Source organism: Natrix helvetica (assembly GCF_964273705.1).
Source record: "Natrix helvetica genome assembly, chromosome: 5".
In the NCBI taxonomy this organism is placed as follows: Eukaryota; Metazoa; Chordata; class Lepidosauria; order Squamata; family Natricidae; genus Natrix; species Natrix helvetica.
The window spans coordinates 96,548,698-96,564,620 of record NC_138551.1 but is presented as its reverse complement, the minus strand read 5'-3'; the positions used below and the strand labels follow the sequence as shown (position 1 = coordinate 96,564,620).

Here is a 15,923-nt window from a genome sequence, read left to right as displayed (position 1 = left end):
GCACTGGGTTATCAGATAGTATATAAATTTTAAAAACTTGACAGAAAAGTTACAATGGCATTGAAAAAAGTGAGTTACAATCAAACCTATAACATCACAGCATCCCCATGGTCACGTATTCAGAATTTGCCTGGATGGATACTGGCGTGTATTTACTATGGTTGCAACCTCCCATGGATGTAATTGTCATTTATGACCTTGTCAGCTGGCTTCCAACAAGCAAAGTCAGTGGGGGAAGCTGGAGTCGCTTAATGACTGTGTGATTCACATAACAGCAGTGATTCATTTATCAACCATGGCAACGTGGTTACAAAATCAGGCACAACTCACATAACAGCCGCTGTGCTTAGCCATAGAAATTCTAGTTCCAATTGTGATAGTAAGTTAAGGACAGCCTGTGGTTCACTTCGGTATTGGAATGACTGGTGTCCCTGGCTTTCACTATGGGTCCAGGCAAAACACCAGAGAAGCTTTTATTACACGTTGGAAACAGGGTAGTTTCCGGCCACCATTACTACTGGTTTGGTAGTAAAAAATATTTGCATGCACGTGCTTGCTTCACTCACACGTACACCAGACAGGGTGTCTTATCCCCACAGTGCGCATTTCTGTTTTAAACTATCTGTGCATGCACACAACATTAAAAAACGAATAAAAACCACATTTTTAAAATGAAGATTGTTCTGCGCATGGACAGAACAGAAAATCAAGATGGTGCTGCTGCTCATAGAACCGGTACAGTCACTTGTCCACCGTAGTTACTACCTATTCGTCCAAACCGGGCCGAATAGGTAAGAACCCACCTCTGGTTGGAAACCCCCTGAGGGTTACACCATACAGTTGCCAGGGTTTCTAGAGGTGCCAAAATGCTCCCTAGCAAGCATTCATTCAAAAACAATTTCATTCATAACAGATGAAATAAAGGTATAAATGAATGAACTACCTGCTTCAAGATGTCCGATAGCTGCAGTTCATTCTTCTGGTTTGAAAGTTCCTCTTTTACTTCGGAGTAGGTGTCATTTATAATAGCCAGAAACATGTTCTGTAGAAAAGAAAAAATACAGTGCAGTTTATCTTGAAATTAAGAATCCAGTCTTCTGGCGAAATAAGAAAATATCAAAATGTAAATATGCAGGCGGAAAAATGATATGAATTGACATATGTTAAATAACAATTGTAAGCATCTATATCTAAGAATGAATTTGAAAGGAAAAATAAATAACTTTTTACAAGAATCCGCTCTTCTGAATGGTGCTTTATGTGTGTGTGTGGGGGGGGGCTTTGCTCTGTACTTATGGCTTTTATGTGATTTGAAGAATTGGAACTACCCTTTCCCCCTGAAAATAAGACTTCCCCGGATAATAAGCCCAATTGGCTTTTGAGTGCATGTGCTCAAATAAGCCTTCCCCCCAAAATAAGCCCTCCCCCAAAATATTGCAACACATCAGCAGCTGACATCAGGTGACCCCGCTCGCAGCCTCCTGCACCTAAAAAATAATAAGACCTCCCTGAAAATAAGGCCAAGCGCTTATTTGGGGGTCAAAAGAAAATAAGACCCTGTCTTATTTTTGGGGAAACACGGTAATACTTCAATATTAGATAGCAATTCCAAAACAAAACTATTTTTTTTGGTCTGTTCTATTATTTCACTTTTTGAAAACGAGGGAAAAGAATTTATATGAAAAACTAGGAATTTCTTTTAATTTTTTTGTTAGAATTATATGTTACAGAGGGAGAAATATTTATCAAAGCATCATACAGCTGAAGAGGGCATTAAAACATCTGAGTCCTGGGCTTACTGTTTTTGCTAAATACACTACAGGAGAGATCCATATTTCCCCTCAATCAGGGGTGAAATGCTACCAGTTTGGACCGGTTCGCCTGAACTGGTAGTAAAAATGCTACTGGTTCGGGCAAATCGGTATTTCCAATGATCAGCTGTCTCACCGTAAATCTGCTTTTACCATTAGTCCCCCTCGCTCTTCATCCAAAATCTACCCTCCTTTAAGTCCATTAAATCAAAATCAACTTACCAATAGCACAAAGAAGACAAAGAAGACGTAAGTGACAAAATATATGGGCCCCAAGATTCTGTTGGCATTGTCAATAGCATTATAGTCAAAATCACCAAGAATGATGCGAAATTGTGTGAAGCTGTAGAATGGAAAAAAGAAATTGAGTTGGCAATATGATTTTTCAGGAAAAGAGCTTTCCTGAGATGGAAGGATTTAGATAAGCGAAAAGATTTCTCCCTCTTCTTTCTGAAATACAGAGCTAAGTAGTTGAGTTAGATCTCCATATAAAGTCTCCTCCTTTAAATTCCTGGGAGTCCATCTTAGCGAAGACCTTACCTGGAAACACAACACAACCAAGGTGGCCAGGAAGGCCTAACAGAGGCTCCGTTTCTTTAAGGTCTTGCGTAAAAACAGGGTGGAAGAACAACTGATGACCAATTGTTGGAAGAAATGTCCTTCTAGATTTAGTTCCAAGTGGGGAAAAAGACACTGGAAACATGAAGGCTGCTTGGAAAGATGGTTTTAATAGTGGACAGGACCACATGGCTTGACTTCCTGAACAGACAGGGCGTCACCTGCTTCCAGATGTTGGGTGATGAAAAAAAGAGAAAGAAAGGGCTTGCTGAGAGTTCCTGGGTTTTTATACTCTCTGTTCAGCCCCAGCTCTCCATTTCCTGTCCCTGTGTAAGAAATGTATTCTGATTGGTTATCAGACTCCCAGGGGCTGGGGGTGGTGGTGGTGTCTTAGCCTTTTTGTGTACCAAGCTTGGTTGAGTTCCCAGATGCCATGTGGTGAGTTTCTGTAGAAGGCTAATGCTACCTTCGTTATGTAGACTAGCTCAGGCTTTTTTAAAATGGCCCATTAACAAAGTTGGGGGCTATTAAGAGTGACTCTGTTTCCTGCCTAAAAACATGTTTCTCCATTTTTTTATCCAGGGAAATATAATATTCTGCCTTTACAATATTTCCCAAGATATTTCATTTTTCTAGGAGAGGGGTAGGTGCTAACTTCCTACATTCCTTTTACCGGTCCACAATAGAATGCATCCTCGCTTATTGCATCACGGTATGGCATGCCTGTTTGACATCCACGGATAGAAAAACACTACAGAGGGTGGTGAGCACAGCAGAAGACATCATGGGCTGCCCCCTGACACCACTAGACGAGATCGCTGGGGCTCGCTGCCTTAGAAGAATGAGGAAAATCCTCAGGGACGACTCACACACACACACCCCCCCCCCCGTCAGCCCTTCTTTATTCTCTTACCATCTGGAAGGAGATATAGAAACATAGCCAGCCATACAAACCGGCTGAAGAACAGTTTTTATCCGTGGGCTGTCAGACTCCTGGGGGCTCGTCCCGGGATTCGGCTTTCTGCGTTTACAAAGGTATGACTTTTGTCTAGAAGTGTACCTCCCTCACGCCTGTTACTTCTCGCCTGGAAGAGGTTACGTGCACAAGTCAGGGCATAAGGGCGAGCTTTTCACTCTAGTGAGGATGATTAATTGTTTGCAAAAAATTAACAGCACCACTATCTATTTTTTTTCTAAACTTTCTTTAAATAACTTTTTTTAGTATTTAGAAAAACAATGTCTGGCTTATCTGGAAAAGGCTCCATAAAAATGTCTATGTGGGAGATTAGGAATTTATTTCCACAAGACACAAAGAGCCCCTGCAAAAGTGTTAAGTAAAAAATTTTTTTCCCAAAATAATCTTCAATTGGCCTTTTAACTCCTCATGGAGATGTTAATTTTTCAGCTCCTCCATGGTTAGAGAAACGATTAGCAAAAGAGGAGGGGAATAAACATGTTTTTTGCCTCTCCACCTAAATTTATTCCACAAGATTATGAAATAATTAGTTTAAATGATTGCTTTTTTCTATTTTTCCTTTCCCTGTTCGCAAGAAAAGTTTGTGTGTTTGTCTTTTACCCCCCTTTCTTTTCTTTTAAAAAAAGTTTCTGCTGGTTTCTGTTCCCTCTCCCCCCACCTCCCCCTCTTCGGGATGTCTGTTGTTTCACACACACACACACTCACACACTTTTCCCTCTTTAGAAAGACTTTGTGTTGGCTTTTGCTTGTTGTTTCCCCCCCACACATTTTTTTCTTTTGAAATGTTTCTTCCCCCGACACACACCTCCTCCCTTTTTTTTTCAAAGAGCCTGTATCGGTTTAATATATTGTAGGAAAACAACAAAGAGATAATTTTGAGGCTCAAATGCAATTGTTGGTGAAATTAGCAAAGGGAAATGTTATGTTTAAATGCTAGAGAGTAATTATTGGTTTTGAGAATGATTTTGATATGGTAGATATGATTATAACCTAATTGGCTTTTTAAAAAAATAAAGAAGTGATTTTTTATTGAAAATAGTGTAGAGAAGGATAACGAAGGTGATTGATGGAGGCTAGAGCATGTGAGGAATTGTTGCAGGAACTGGGTATGTTTAAGGAGTAGGGGAGACATGCCAATGTCTCAGGGATTGCCACGGAGAGTCAGGCTGGTCAAGGAGAGAGATGGCTTGGAGCTGGGGAAAGATTTCCTAATAGTTAGAGCAGTTGGTCAGTGGAACGGCTTGTTTTCAGGGGTTGTGAATGCCCCAACATTGAAGGTCTTTGAGAGGATATTGAATGGTTTTTTGTCTGGAATGGTATAGGGTTTCCTGCCTAGGCAGGGGGTTGGACTGGTGGACCTCTAGGGTCCCTTCCAACTCTGTTATTGTATTGTATGAATTGCAGATTGTTTCAGTAAAACATAACTGCATAAAATGTTATAATTTTTTTGCTCCAAATTTTTCTTTGTTTAAATGAACACGGAGTTATTTTGCTAATTAATTTATGGCAGCTATTGGGGAATTTTTGTTTGGATTTGTCTGTCTTTGTCTGCCAGTTTATCTAAAGTTTTTTATTTGATTTCTTTTTCGTGCCCTTGTCACAGTTGAAAAGATTAATGAGATTTTGAGCATTCAATTCGTGGTTTGCGTAATTTGTTAGTTAATTCTTTTGATGTTTTTTTTAAAAATAAAAAGGCTCCGTTTTAATGACTTTTTTGCTTGTCTATTGTTTTTGATTCTCTGCTTTCATAAGACTGATTTTTTTTTTGGATGGAAGGTCAAATTGCTTATAAGGACTCTCATGAAAGTTTCCTACCTTGCAATACTGTTGTTCTTGCAAAACTAAAAATTGTCTGTTGCTATTTTAACTTTTCACATCTTTTCTTAACAAGCTTTTTAACTATATTTCTGACTTTCATTATCTGTGTCAATTTATTTTTAAATTTTTAGGTTTTTTTTTTAAAAAAAATGTTTTTTCTTCAGATTTATTTTTTTGATAATTTTTTTATCAAAATGCCTGGGGACTAGCACAATTTTGCCATATGCCACTCAACCAGGCCAAACAAATTGTTTTATTTTGCCCCCAGTGTTCTGGGGCATCCCCCTCTGGGGACAAAGAAGTTAATTTTTATGATTTGGCCTTTAATCACTATGGCAAATGGATGTCACCTATGTTTCCTTTTTTTTTGGCTCCTTAAAAGTAAATTCATTTTTTTAGTTAGGGGGTTGGACTAGAAGACCTCCAAGGTCCCTTTCAACTCTATTATTGTATTATTATTGTATTATCTATTTTTAATTTTTGGCCACATTTTTTTTTTTCAGCCTTTATTGCCTTGGGCAAACTTTTTTTTAAAAGACTGACAATGGCCTGGCCTATTTTTCATTGGCCTTTTTGTAATTTTGTATTAATTGGAACATTGTTTTAAATTTTTGGGTTTTTTTCCTTATAATTCCACAGGTTAAGCCATTGTGGAATGTGTAAATTGGTCCTTTAAGGACTGTTTTTTTAAACAAATAAAAAAAAGAGGGATTTTGGGTACCTAACAATTTGGTGTACCCCAATTTGGCTAATTTGGTATAGGTAACATAATAGATTTAAAAAGTTTGTTTGCCTCCCCCGCAAGGGGGACGAGGATATGCTGTGCTTGTTTTTATAGATTTTTATGGATTCCAGTACGTGATGTTTGTCTCGACAAGAATATTGTCGTACCAGTTTCCAAATCCAGTTCCAGAGATGACCAAGATGACTTTACAGACAGCACAGTGGCCAATACGATCTTGCCAAAACAGCTGTCCAGTGATATGGAAAACCAAAAACCACCAAAGCAGTGCTGAAACAACGACACGACAACTTATGTGCTGCCATTTTTGCCAAGTTCTTAGTCATCATTAGTCATCATTTGTTTATGTTTACTTGTTTTGTCATCTCACCAAAAAACTCATTTGAACAGTGACTGCAATAAAAATCTATGGGTGCAACTAACATTATACACACTGACTTGAACTGTACATGAAACATTTGCTTTTTATATGTTTGGATCCTGTTTGAATCTTGTCTGCAGTAATTCAACATTTCATTGGTTCGAATTATAAGACTATCTTTCATTGAGGATTAATTGCTTATGATCCTCCCTCTGATGCAATTGCTTTGTATATACTGATAGTAGCAGTTCCTGAAAATGTAACATGTGCTAAAATAGTTAACTGTATATTTTTAAGTAATAAGCTTTATTGTTTCTTATTTCTTCCTCCTACTTTGCTTTTAATAACAGTCATGCTTTTCCTAATGCTGATCCGGAGTGTTGGATGTGCCTTTTTTTCCAACCACCATTTTATGAGGCCATTGGCTCACCTTTATCCTTTATTAATGCTATTTCAGATACCACCTGTCGCTGGAATAATTTTTTTTATTATTATTTCTTCTATTATTGGTCAGGGTTGTTGCATAGGTTATGTTCCCTTTAATTATTTATAATATTGTATTAATGCCTTTATAGATATTTTTTATCAATGTACCATCTATTTGCCTAAATTTCGGATGTCTTCTTCTGTCCAGTCATCTGATATTCACGGGGGTTGGGTAACTTTGTTTTCTTTCCACTCCAATGTTGATCTTTCATCTTATTTTAAAGGATATTTTTTTATCCCCTCCAATGGTTCTATTTGGGCCTGCTCCACTGGTGCTACTGCATGTGTCAGTGGAGACATTTTACATTCACAAAAAGCCTTTTGTATTCAAATTTATCTCCTCCCAACAATAACTGTTTTTTCTGATAATGACTTTCTTTTTCGAATGGAAACACCTCAATATCTCCCACGAACAAAACGTGAGATAGTCACTACTATGACTCTGGCCTTGCTCCTGGGCCTAGGAGCCACTGGAGCGGCAACAGGCGTCGCAGGAATGGTTGTGGCTGACCAACGAGTCCAAAAGCTTAGTGTTGAAATTGATGCCAATCTCAAACGCATTGAACAATCTATGGTTGCTCTCCAGGATTCTCTTATTTTACTATCTGAAGTTGTTTTATAGAATAGAAGAGGATTGGATTTGTTATTTTTAAAACAGGGCGGTTTATGTGTAGCTTTAAAAGAAGAATGTTGTTTTTATATTGATAGTTCAGGCATTGTGCTTGATTCTATGGCAGAATTAAATACCCGATTGAAAGATAGAGAGAGAGAACGCTCCCAATTTCACACATGGTATCAGGGAATGTTTAATCTTTCCCCCTGGTTGACTACTCTCCTTTCGGCCCTAGCCGGTCCTTTGATTTTATTGCTCCTTGCATGTATAATTGGCCCATGCGTTATGGGGAGACTTTTGACATTTTTGAAACAGCGACTGAACAATATTGGAGATGATGTCCTTTTGCTGAAGCACACTGTTGAAAACGAATGCAAAAAACCTCTTTTAGAATTTGCCTCTGAGGCTGATGAGGACTCCGAATCAGAAAACATTCCTTTGGAAAGGTGTATTGGCTCCCTAAGGGCTCTCCCGGAGGGGGGATCCACTGGGGATGTCATAGCTTTAGAGGAATTTTGACCATCTTAAAAAAATAAAAACAGAGGACATATGGATACAAGTCTGGTTCAGGCTTCAGCATTTGTTATTAATATAATAGGCCAAGAGAATATAACCTTTTAAGGCTTCCTTAGAATTGCTATGTATTGCCTATCTATGTATATATGCTGCTTAGTTTTAATATTTGGTGTGTAACAGAGCTATTTATTAGCCATATTTAGGTTTCGTTTTTTTACTAGTGTTTAGTTTCGTTTCTAGGATAAGTTTCCTTTTTTCCTAAAGCTTTAAGTTTCTGTTACGTATGTAATGAGTCATGCTTTTCTGTGATTCTTATATGTTACTCCTTTATACGTGTATTTCCCCCCGCCCTAATGAAACTGCTTAATAAAAGGAGTTTGCTTTGATTTGTTCGGGGGACACAACATCACCCCGGGCATTTTCTTGCTCTCTCACTCCGAGAATCTTTTGTGTGGTGTTTTTTATTGGCTAATCCACCCTCGCGAGGGGCCCTCTAAATTCGCTCCTGCGGGAGTTATCGACAAGGAAAGTCTGAACCTCGGGCAACAAGTGTGTTGCAAGGCTTGTTGCAACAGACTCCTGAATGCGAAATAACGTCATAACTACGTAGTGCAATGGACTTGCAGGGGCAGCGCAATGTGTAACATGTTCACACTGGTGTAAGAGGGAGTCAAACTATTCTCCAAGGCACCTGAGGGTAGAACAAGAAGCAATGGGTGGAAACTAATGAAGGAGAGAAGCAACTTGGAACTGAGGAGAAATTTCCTGACAGTTAGAACAATTAATCAGTGGAACAGCTTGCCTCCAGAAGTTGTGAATGCCCCAACACTGGAAGTCTTTAAGAAGATGTTGGATAGCCATTTGTCTGAAACGGTATACGGTTTCCTGCCTAGGCAGGGGGTTGGACTAGAAGACCTCCAAGGTCCCTTCCAACTCTACTATTGTATTGTTTTGTATTGTATTAATGGGACTGGGTGTTTGTTAATATGATTTATTGGTTTAGGGATTTTTTTGTCCTCACTGTGAGTTGTATTGTGTTGGGGGGGGGTTGCACTGAGGGAGCTCAACCAATCTCACTGTACATATGCTGTGCACTGGCAAATAAAGTATTATTACTATGAACCCATGAAACATGGAAGGAAACATATGCAGAAAGTTCTGTGTTTAGAATTCTTCCGGAAACATTATGAATGACCCACCACTACCACCACTGTGGATCATGTGGCTGATAGGAAACGGGATCTTAGCATGAGTATTATTAACTCTATCTATTTAATTGTACTATTGTAATATATTACACTGGCCACATTTCACAGCTCCTTTGGTAGGAAGAAGTGGAAGGACAGGTGAACAATGAGTTGAACCATCATGGCTGCCAGCTCCCTGATACATTCTCCTCTGAAAGACCAGACGGCATGGTAAAGATGGAGGAAGAAGTAAGAAAATGGAAATGAGGAAAGGGAATTAGATTCCTCCTAATCATCTACCGTATTTTTTGGAGTATAAGATGCACCGAGGTTTTGAAGAGGCAAATTTTTTAAAAAAGTTTGTGTGCTCTGCAACCCTCCCCAAAACTGCCCATTTTTCATGAAAACGGGCTCATTTCCCCCCCCCAAAAAGGGCATGAATAGCCCTTAGGAGGCTTGTAGAGTGTTCCGGGGGGGGGGGCAAAAACGAGCAAAAAACGGCCAGTTTTTCGTGAAAATGGGCGCATTTTTTGTCAAAAAAAGGGCATTAGGAAGCTTATAGAGCGCTCCTGGCGGCTGAGAGGACAAAATTGAGCAAAAAACAGGCTGTTTTCTGCTCATTTCTGCCCTCCCCAGCCCCCAGGAGCTCTCTGAAAGCCTCCTACAAGCTATGCACAGCCATTTTGGTGAAGGGGGCAGGGTTTCAGGAGGCAGAAAATGCTGTATTCAGTGTATAAGACGCACCCTTATTTTCAGCCTCTTTTTTGAGGGAAAAAGGTCCGTCTTATACTCCGAAAAATATGGTAATGGAAACTTGAAAACTCACCTGGATCAGCAGTTCTTCCATTCCCACAAATCCTGCAACTAGACTTCTAAATGGGGTCATAGAATAAAGTGTACTGTATTTTTCACATAAGACGCTCCAGATTGTAAGACGCACATTAGTTTTTTGGGGGGGAAACAAGAAAAAAAATTCTGCCTCTGCCTACCAGCATCCATTGGTATTCATCTGGCTAGCATCCTTGCAGCAAACAGCAAACAGCCTGGTCAGCTTCAGCATATTATCGCAGCCTGATTCAGCACGAGCAACTGATTGGCAGTTGGATCGGTCTCCCAGAATACCACCAATCAGCTCTTTCAGGCTGTAGGGATCACCACAGCCCATCACCGCCTCTTTGCGTCACATTTTTGGAGTCTGTGCATCGGGGTTTTGGACTCTGTGCATCACATTTTTGGCTTCTGCATGCTCCATTTTAGACCTGTTCACTGCTGACAGCACACTGCTGCCAATCGCTGCCTCAGCGCGTCGCTTTTTCAGCCTCCGCACGTCATGTTTTCAGCCTCTGCATGCCCTGTTTTTCATCTCTGTGCATGGCATTTTCGGCTGGGTACAGGTGGTGGGGATCCCGCTGATCCCTGTCGCTTGGAATCAGTCGAAAATGTGATGTGTGGAGGCCAAAATCGGAGTGTGCGGAGGCTGAAAATGCGACACACGGAGGCCAAAAACAGCCAAAGGGTGGGGACCAGCAAGTGGGCGGGGCTTCAGCAACATTTGGTGTATAAGACACACTACAATTTTCACCCACTTTTGGAGGGGGGGGGGAGAAACACGTCTTATACTCTGAAAAGTACGGTATATTACCAATCTTGCAATATCTAATCTGAAGTGGTTGTGAATCCATTGGAGAATCAGTTTAAGAAGGGTTTGAGGCCAGGAAACATTAAGGATCATGTCTTTCACATGACCAGACATTTATTATTATAACTTTTACTGATACTTTTGGTCAGGGGTGTGAAATCATTTTCTTTTAGTCTTTTTGTCCTGTCTGAGGTCAGAGGAATAGGACCAACGGCTTTGTGTCACATTTTTGGAGTCTATGCGTCATTTAAACAGGCAAGAACAACATTTCTTATTATCTGTGGGTTTGGAGTTTTGGGAGGGTTTCAAGAAAGATATGGGTACATGAAACTTTTCTAAGGCATTTATTATTTCAATTTCAATGCTACTTGACTGCCCATCTATGCTGGGCAGTTTACTGTTACAAAGCAAAAAACAAAACAACATATTTGAAAGAAAAAGAATAGAGCTGACCAGGATAACTTAACTCCTCATGCAGAATAATCAATTCAGATTAGAAGTTAAGCATGACTTCTGGATAATAAACATCTGGCTGAGATCCTTGCTATGAAGGAGAAGTAAAGAAAAGGACAACATGGGAGATACTCACATGCATTTAACAAAGGTGCTGAAGTTTTCCACTTGGGTTCCAAAAAGGAGATAGCCCAGTTGCGCATAGGCAAAAAAGACAATGAAGAACATGATGGCAAAACCCAGGATGTCCTTGGCACATCGAGCAAGAGTGGAAGACAGCTGGGTCATTGTTTTGTTAAAGCTAATATATTTGAATATCTGGATAGGAGAGGAAAAGAGAACTGCCAGTGAACTTCTTAGGTTTGGGGTTAGAATAGATGATGAAAAATAAAGAAAGACAATCTCTATCTGGACTTTAAAAATTCAGTATTCTGCATGCAATGGGATAAGGCATGTATAAAGTAAATTGGCATTCTCAAGTTGTTTCTCCTTTACTATTGTTTTGCAATCCAAAAAAGGGGAATGAGTGGAAATACTTTCCCAAGGCCATCTATTGAATTACTCCCCAGCTATGGAATATCTTCCTTCAGAAATTGCATTTGGCCCTGGCCCTTTCAAGAAAAAGATCTTTCTCTTCAGACAGAATTTGTGACGAATGATGTTAACTGTTCTCATTTGGTTTTAATTGTCTGGTTATTTATATTTTAGACTCTTGGCCACCTTGAATGCTCTATGGATAAAATAACAGGGTATAAATCAAAACAATAAACAGATACCAGCATTGTTCCTTTATTGCCACTTTATCACCCCTAAAGGTAAAGGTTCCCCTCAAACATATGTGTTAGTCGTTCCTGACTCTAAGGGGCGGTGCTCATCTCCGTTTCAAAGCCCAAGAGCCAACACTGTCCGAAGTTGTCTCTGTGATCGACATGAGTAAACGCCGGAGGCACATGGAACGCTGTTACCTTCCCACCAAAGGTGGTCCCTATTTTTCTACTTGCCTTTTTACATGCTTTTGAACTGCTTGATTGGTAGAAGCTGGGACAAGTAACAGGAGCTCACTCCGTTACGCGGTGCTAGGGATTCCAACCACTGAACTGCCAACCTTTCTGATCGACAAGCTCAGTGTCTTAGCTACTCAGCCACCGCATTCCTTGTCAAGCCACCCCCAAATGCAGCCTCTTCTGCTTTCAGCTCCTCCTAAGTTCCTTCCACTTCTCTTGTTCAATTTCTTCAGTGCAGTTTTAGCTAAAACATAAGACGTTTTAGCGTCTTAGCCACTGAGCCACCAAATCCCTTTTATCACCCCTACTGGATAGAAAATTCTTACTTTTTCAAATTGGGATGAGAGACAAAGGATGAAAAGTACCTTGATCCAGGCAAAGAACAAGTTAACAGCATTCATGTTGTTGTACTGGGTTTGCCAAAAAGCCAGAAATTCAAAATCTGCGTAGATGTTGGGATTTCTTAGCAGCTGTCCCATCAACCTGTTGACTTCAATGGTACGGAAAATGTGGAATCCAATGGCTAAAACAGAAAGCTGAGAGAAATGTGAGATTCAATAGAAAGGGCAGAGGGTGCAAAAGTGTTTCCTTCTCCTCCCCTTTCAAATATCTGCCCAGGGATTCCAATGCACAGGAGCAAAGGAGGCAGAAGCCTCATCTCATTCCCATTTTCAACTGTGATTTCCTTACTTGGCCCTTATAAATAACTAGCTGATAACCCGGTGTTGTCTTGGTATTTATTTATAGGGGGGAAATGTCCGGACCAAAAGTAATTTCTAATGTTGGATTTTCCCACTTACCAGAGGGAGCCCCCTTGTGGAGTACTGTGAAACCGTTACCATGGCAACCCCACTGTGCTGTACAGTAGAAGCCATTTTATGGCAGTACAGTAGAATTCATTTTAAGGCACAACAGTCTGTATCTTAACAGAACGCACACTCTGAGGAGTGTTAGGGTGTCTTACCCCCACAGTATTTTTTCCAGACAGTAATTGCTCAATGCATTCCAGAGTTAGGCTGGAACATACACACACAAAGCCACTTTTATATATATAGTCAGTGTAGTTATAACACATAGGCACCTAAGTAAATGTCTAGTTAAATAATCATTTCAAAATCAATGAAACTTTTAAGTCTAATCTTTCTTCTCCCATTTTAACTATATTAATTATTACATTGCTTTAATATGTTTACTATTATAATCCTATTAGAACAAATCTCGAGTGGTGCGGTGCAATGGTGGGTTATGGCCGGAACGCCCCGGTACAGGCGTACCGGTGCCCTCTGGGAGCACCAGGTACCATTCCGGTACGATGCTCCGGAGGGCCCATCTACCCGCTCGCTCTCCTTACCTGTATTTGATACAGGTATACCCAACCGGGCATTTGCTCCTGCGCATGGAGTGTACGGCACCTGCGCGATGCCCCGCCGAGCAGCTGGAGTGTTGCGGGTGGTGGACACCCAGCCCATTGCAGCATACAGGTTGCAACGGGATCTGGAACCCCCGCTGGTGCGGTAGCCTAGAGATGGAGCTCTCACCTCACAATCAAGAGGCCGTGAGTTCAATCCTAGGTAGAGGCAGATATTTCTCTCTCTGGGCGCGATGAGAATATATCTGCTGAGAACTCCGCATTGGCGACAGGAAAGGAGTCCGGCCAGTAAACACTCAGTTCTATTCAGTTGCCCCAACTCCACCCCAATACTAGGGATTATGGGGTCATTAAAAGACCAACAAAAGAAATATAGAAGAAATCTCACCAAAATGACCACTATATCCAAAATGTTCCAGATGCTGGTGAAGTACTGAAGCCTGTGAATGTGCAGTTCCAAGATTTCTTCCACAACGTAATAGAAGATAAAGATGCAGAAGACAATTTCACAAGAGACAATGAAGAAATCCCAAGTGCTGACATACCGGAGGAGTTTCACAGTCCGGATCTGCCACGAAGGAATGGCACCCCCAGTGGCAGGGAATTCCACCACCAACCTAGGCAGCAGAGAAGATGGTGTGTAAACATACCTGGTAGCAAGGGCTAATATTCTTTTTATATTGCCTATTACCTGTTGGAAAATCAGCTACTAGATATAGAGAAACATTTAAAATAGAAAGATCAATCTATTTGGAAGCTAACTTCTTATTTCTTCCACAGCCCCTGGGGAATTGCAATAAGACTGGGTGATTCACTTTTGCACGAAAGTGAAGAAAACAAAAGAAGCAAAAGCCATTTTTGAAATTTATTAATTTGGTAGTAATCCTGATGTTAAGATGTTCATCCACGTTGTAGTGTAAAACCCACCCCTCTCCTAGACAAATGAAATATCCTGGGACATATTGAAAAGGCAGAATATTACATTTCCCTGGATCAGAAATGGAGAAGCATGTTTTTAGGCAGGAAGCAGACTCACTCTTAATAGCCCCCACCTTTGTCAGTGCGCCATTTAAAAGCCTGGGCCAGTCTATTCTACATAACAAAGATCTCCCCTTTCAGCTCCAGGGTGATGGGATTAAGGCATGATAGTTTTAGCCCTTTACCCATCTCACCACAGGCACTGGGAAGAATGCTCAACCAAACGTGGACTCAAACACAGCCTAGAGAGTTGACCCTGCATGGCCCCATGCGAGTCTGACAACCAATCAGAATACAAGATCAAGATCAAAGGCCAGAGAGGGTATAAATCCAGGAACTTTCAGCATCTCAGTCTCTTTTTTCTTCTTCACCCAACATCTGGAAGCATGTGATCCCCCTTTTCTGTTCAGGAGCTCAAGCCATGTAATCCCGTTAACCATTAAACCATCTTTCCAAGCAGCCTCCATGTCTCCAGTGTCTTTTTCTCCACTTGGAACTGAACCCAGAAGGACATTTCTTCCAACAGTACTTTTACCAGCCAAGGAATCCACTCATTAGTTCCCGCATTCCATCTTTACAGTGTTTTGTTTCACCATTCCACTGTTTCCAGTGCTCTGCTATTTATGTAGGCTCTGGACTACTTTTTCTCCACTTCTATGCCGTCACCAGCACTACAGGTTTAGGACCAAATCAGCATTTCAAGGTATGAATGGGGTATAAGGAGAGAGAAGGAGAGAGCATTTGACTGGGGCTAGTTCTCCTGAGTTGGTTTGGCCTCCATACTGCAGTTTTTCTCAACTTTGGGAACTTTAACACATGTGGACGTCAACACCAAGATTTCCCAAATCCATACATTTTAAACTCCCCAAAGTTGAAAGAACTGTCATAATGAAATAAGATCTCTATCTTTTTTGATCAAAAGAATGGCATATTCAGTTAGGCTTGTTTCCATGTAAATATTGTCTGTTTATTAAGGTAAAGGTTCCCTTCACACATATATGCTAGTCGTTCCCGACTCTAGGGGGCAGTTCTCATCTCCGTTTCTATGCCGAAGAGCCAGCACTATCCGAAGACGTCTCCGTGGTCATGTGGCCGGAATGACTAAACGCCGAAGGCGCATGGAACACTGTTAGCTTCCCACCAAAGGTGGTTCCTATTTTTTCTACTCTCATTTTTACATGCTTTTGAACTGCTAGGTTGGCAGGAGCTGGGACAAGTAATGGGAGCTCACACCGTTACGCGGTGCTAGGGATTCGAACCGGTGAACTGCCGACCTTTCTGATCAACAAGCTCAGCGTCTTAGCCACTGAGCCACTGTGTCCCACGTCTGTTTATCACTTATCACTAATGTTACTCTTGCTTCTGAGTAAGAAATGTTATGGATCATACAGGGGTATTTCAAAGTTGTTTTT

The 15,923-nt window shown here is 40.8% G+C and overlaps 1 protein-coding gene across 1 annotated transcript in view; it reads right to left on the bottom strand.

The window, feature by feature from the left end:
• The window catches only part of PKD2L1 (polycystin 2 like 1, transient receptor potential cation channel), a 77,908-nt gene that overhangs the window by 10,448 nt on the left and 51,537 nt on the right, over positions 1-15,923 (bottom strand). The window contains exons 7-11 of the mRNA XM_081953761.1: positions 13,922-14,150; positions 12,530-12,700; positions 11,297-11,478; positions 2,034-2,154; positions 944-1,042 (exon numbers count right to left, since the gene is read on the bottom strand). Of these exons, the coding sequence (XP_081809887.1) occupies positions 944-1,042; positions 2,034-2,154; positions 11,297-11,478; positions 12,530-12,700; positions 13,922-14,150 (802 nt within the window). The remainder of the gene's footprint in view (positions 1-943; positions 1,043-2,033; positions 2,155-11,296; positions 11,479-12,529; positions 12,701-13,921; positions 14,151-15,923) is intronic.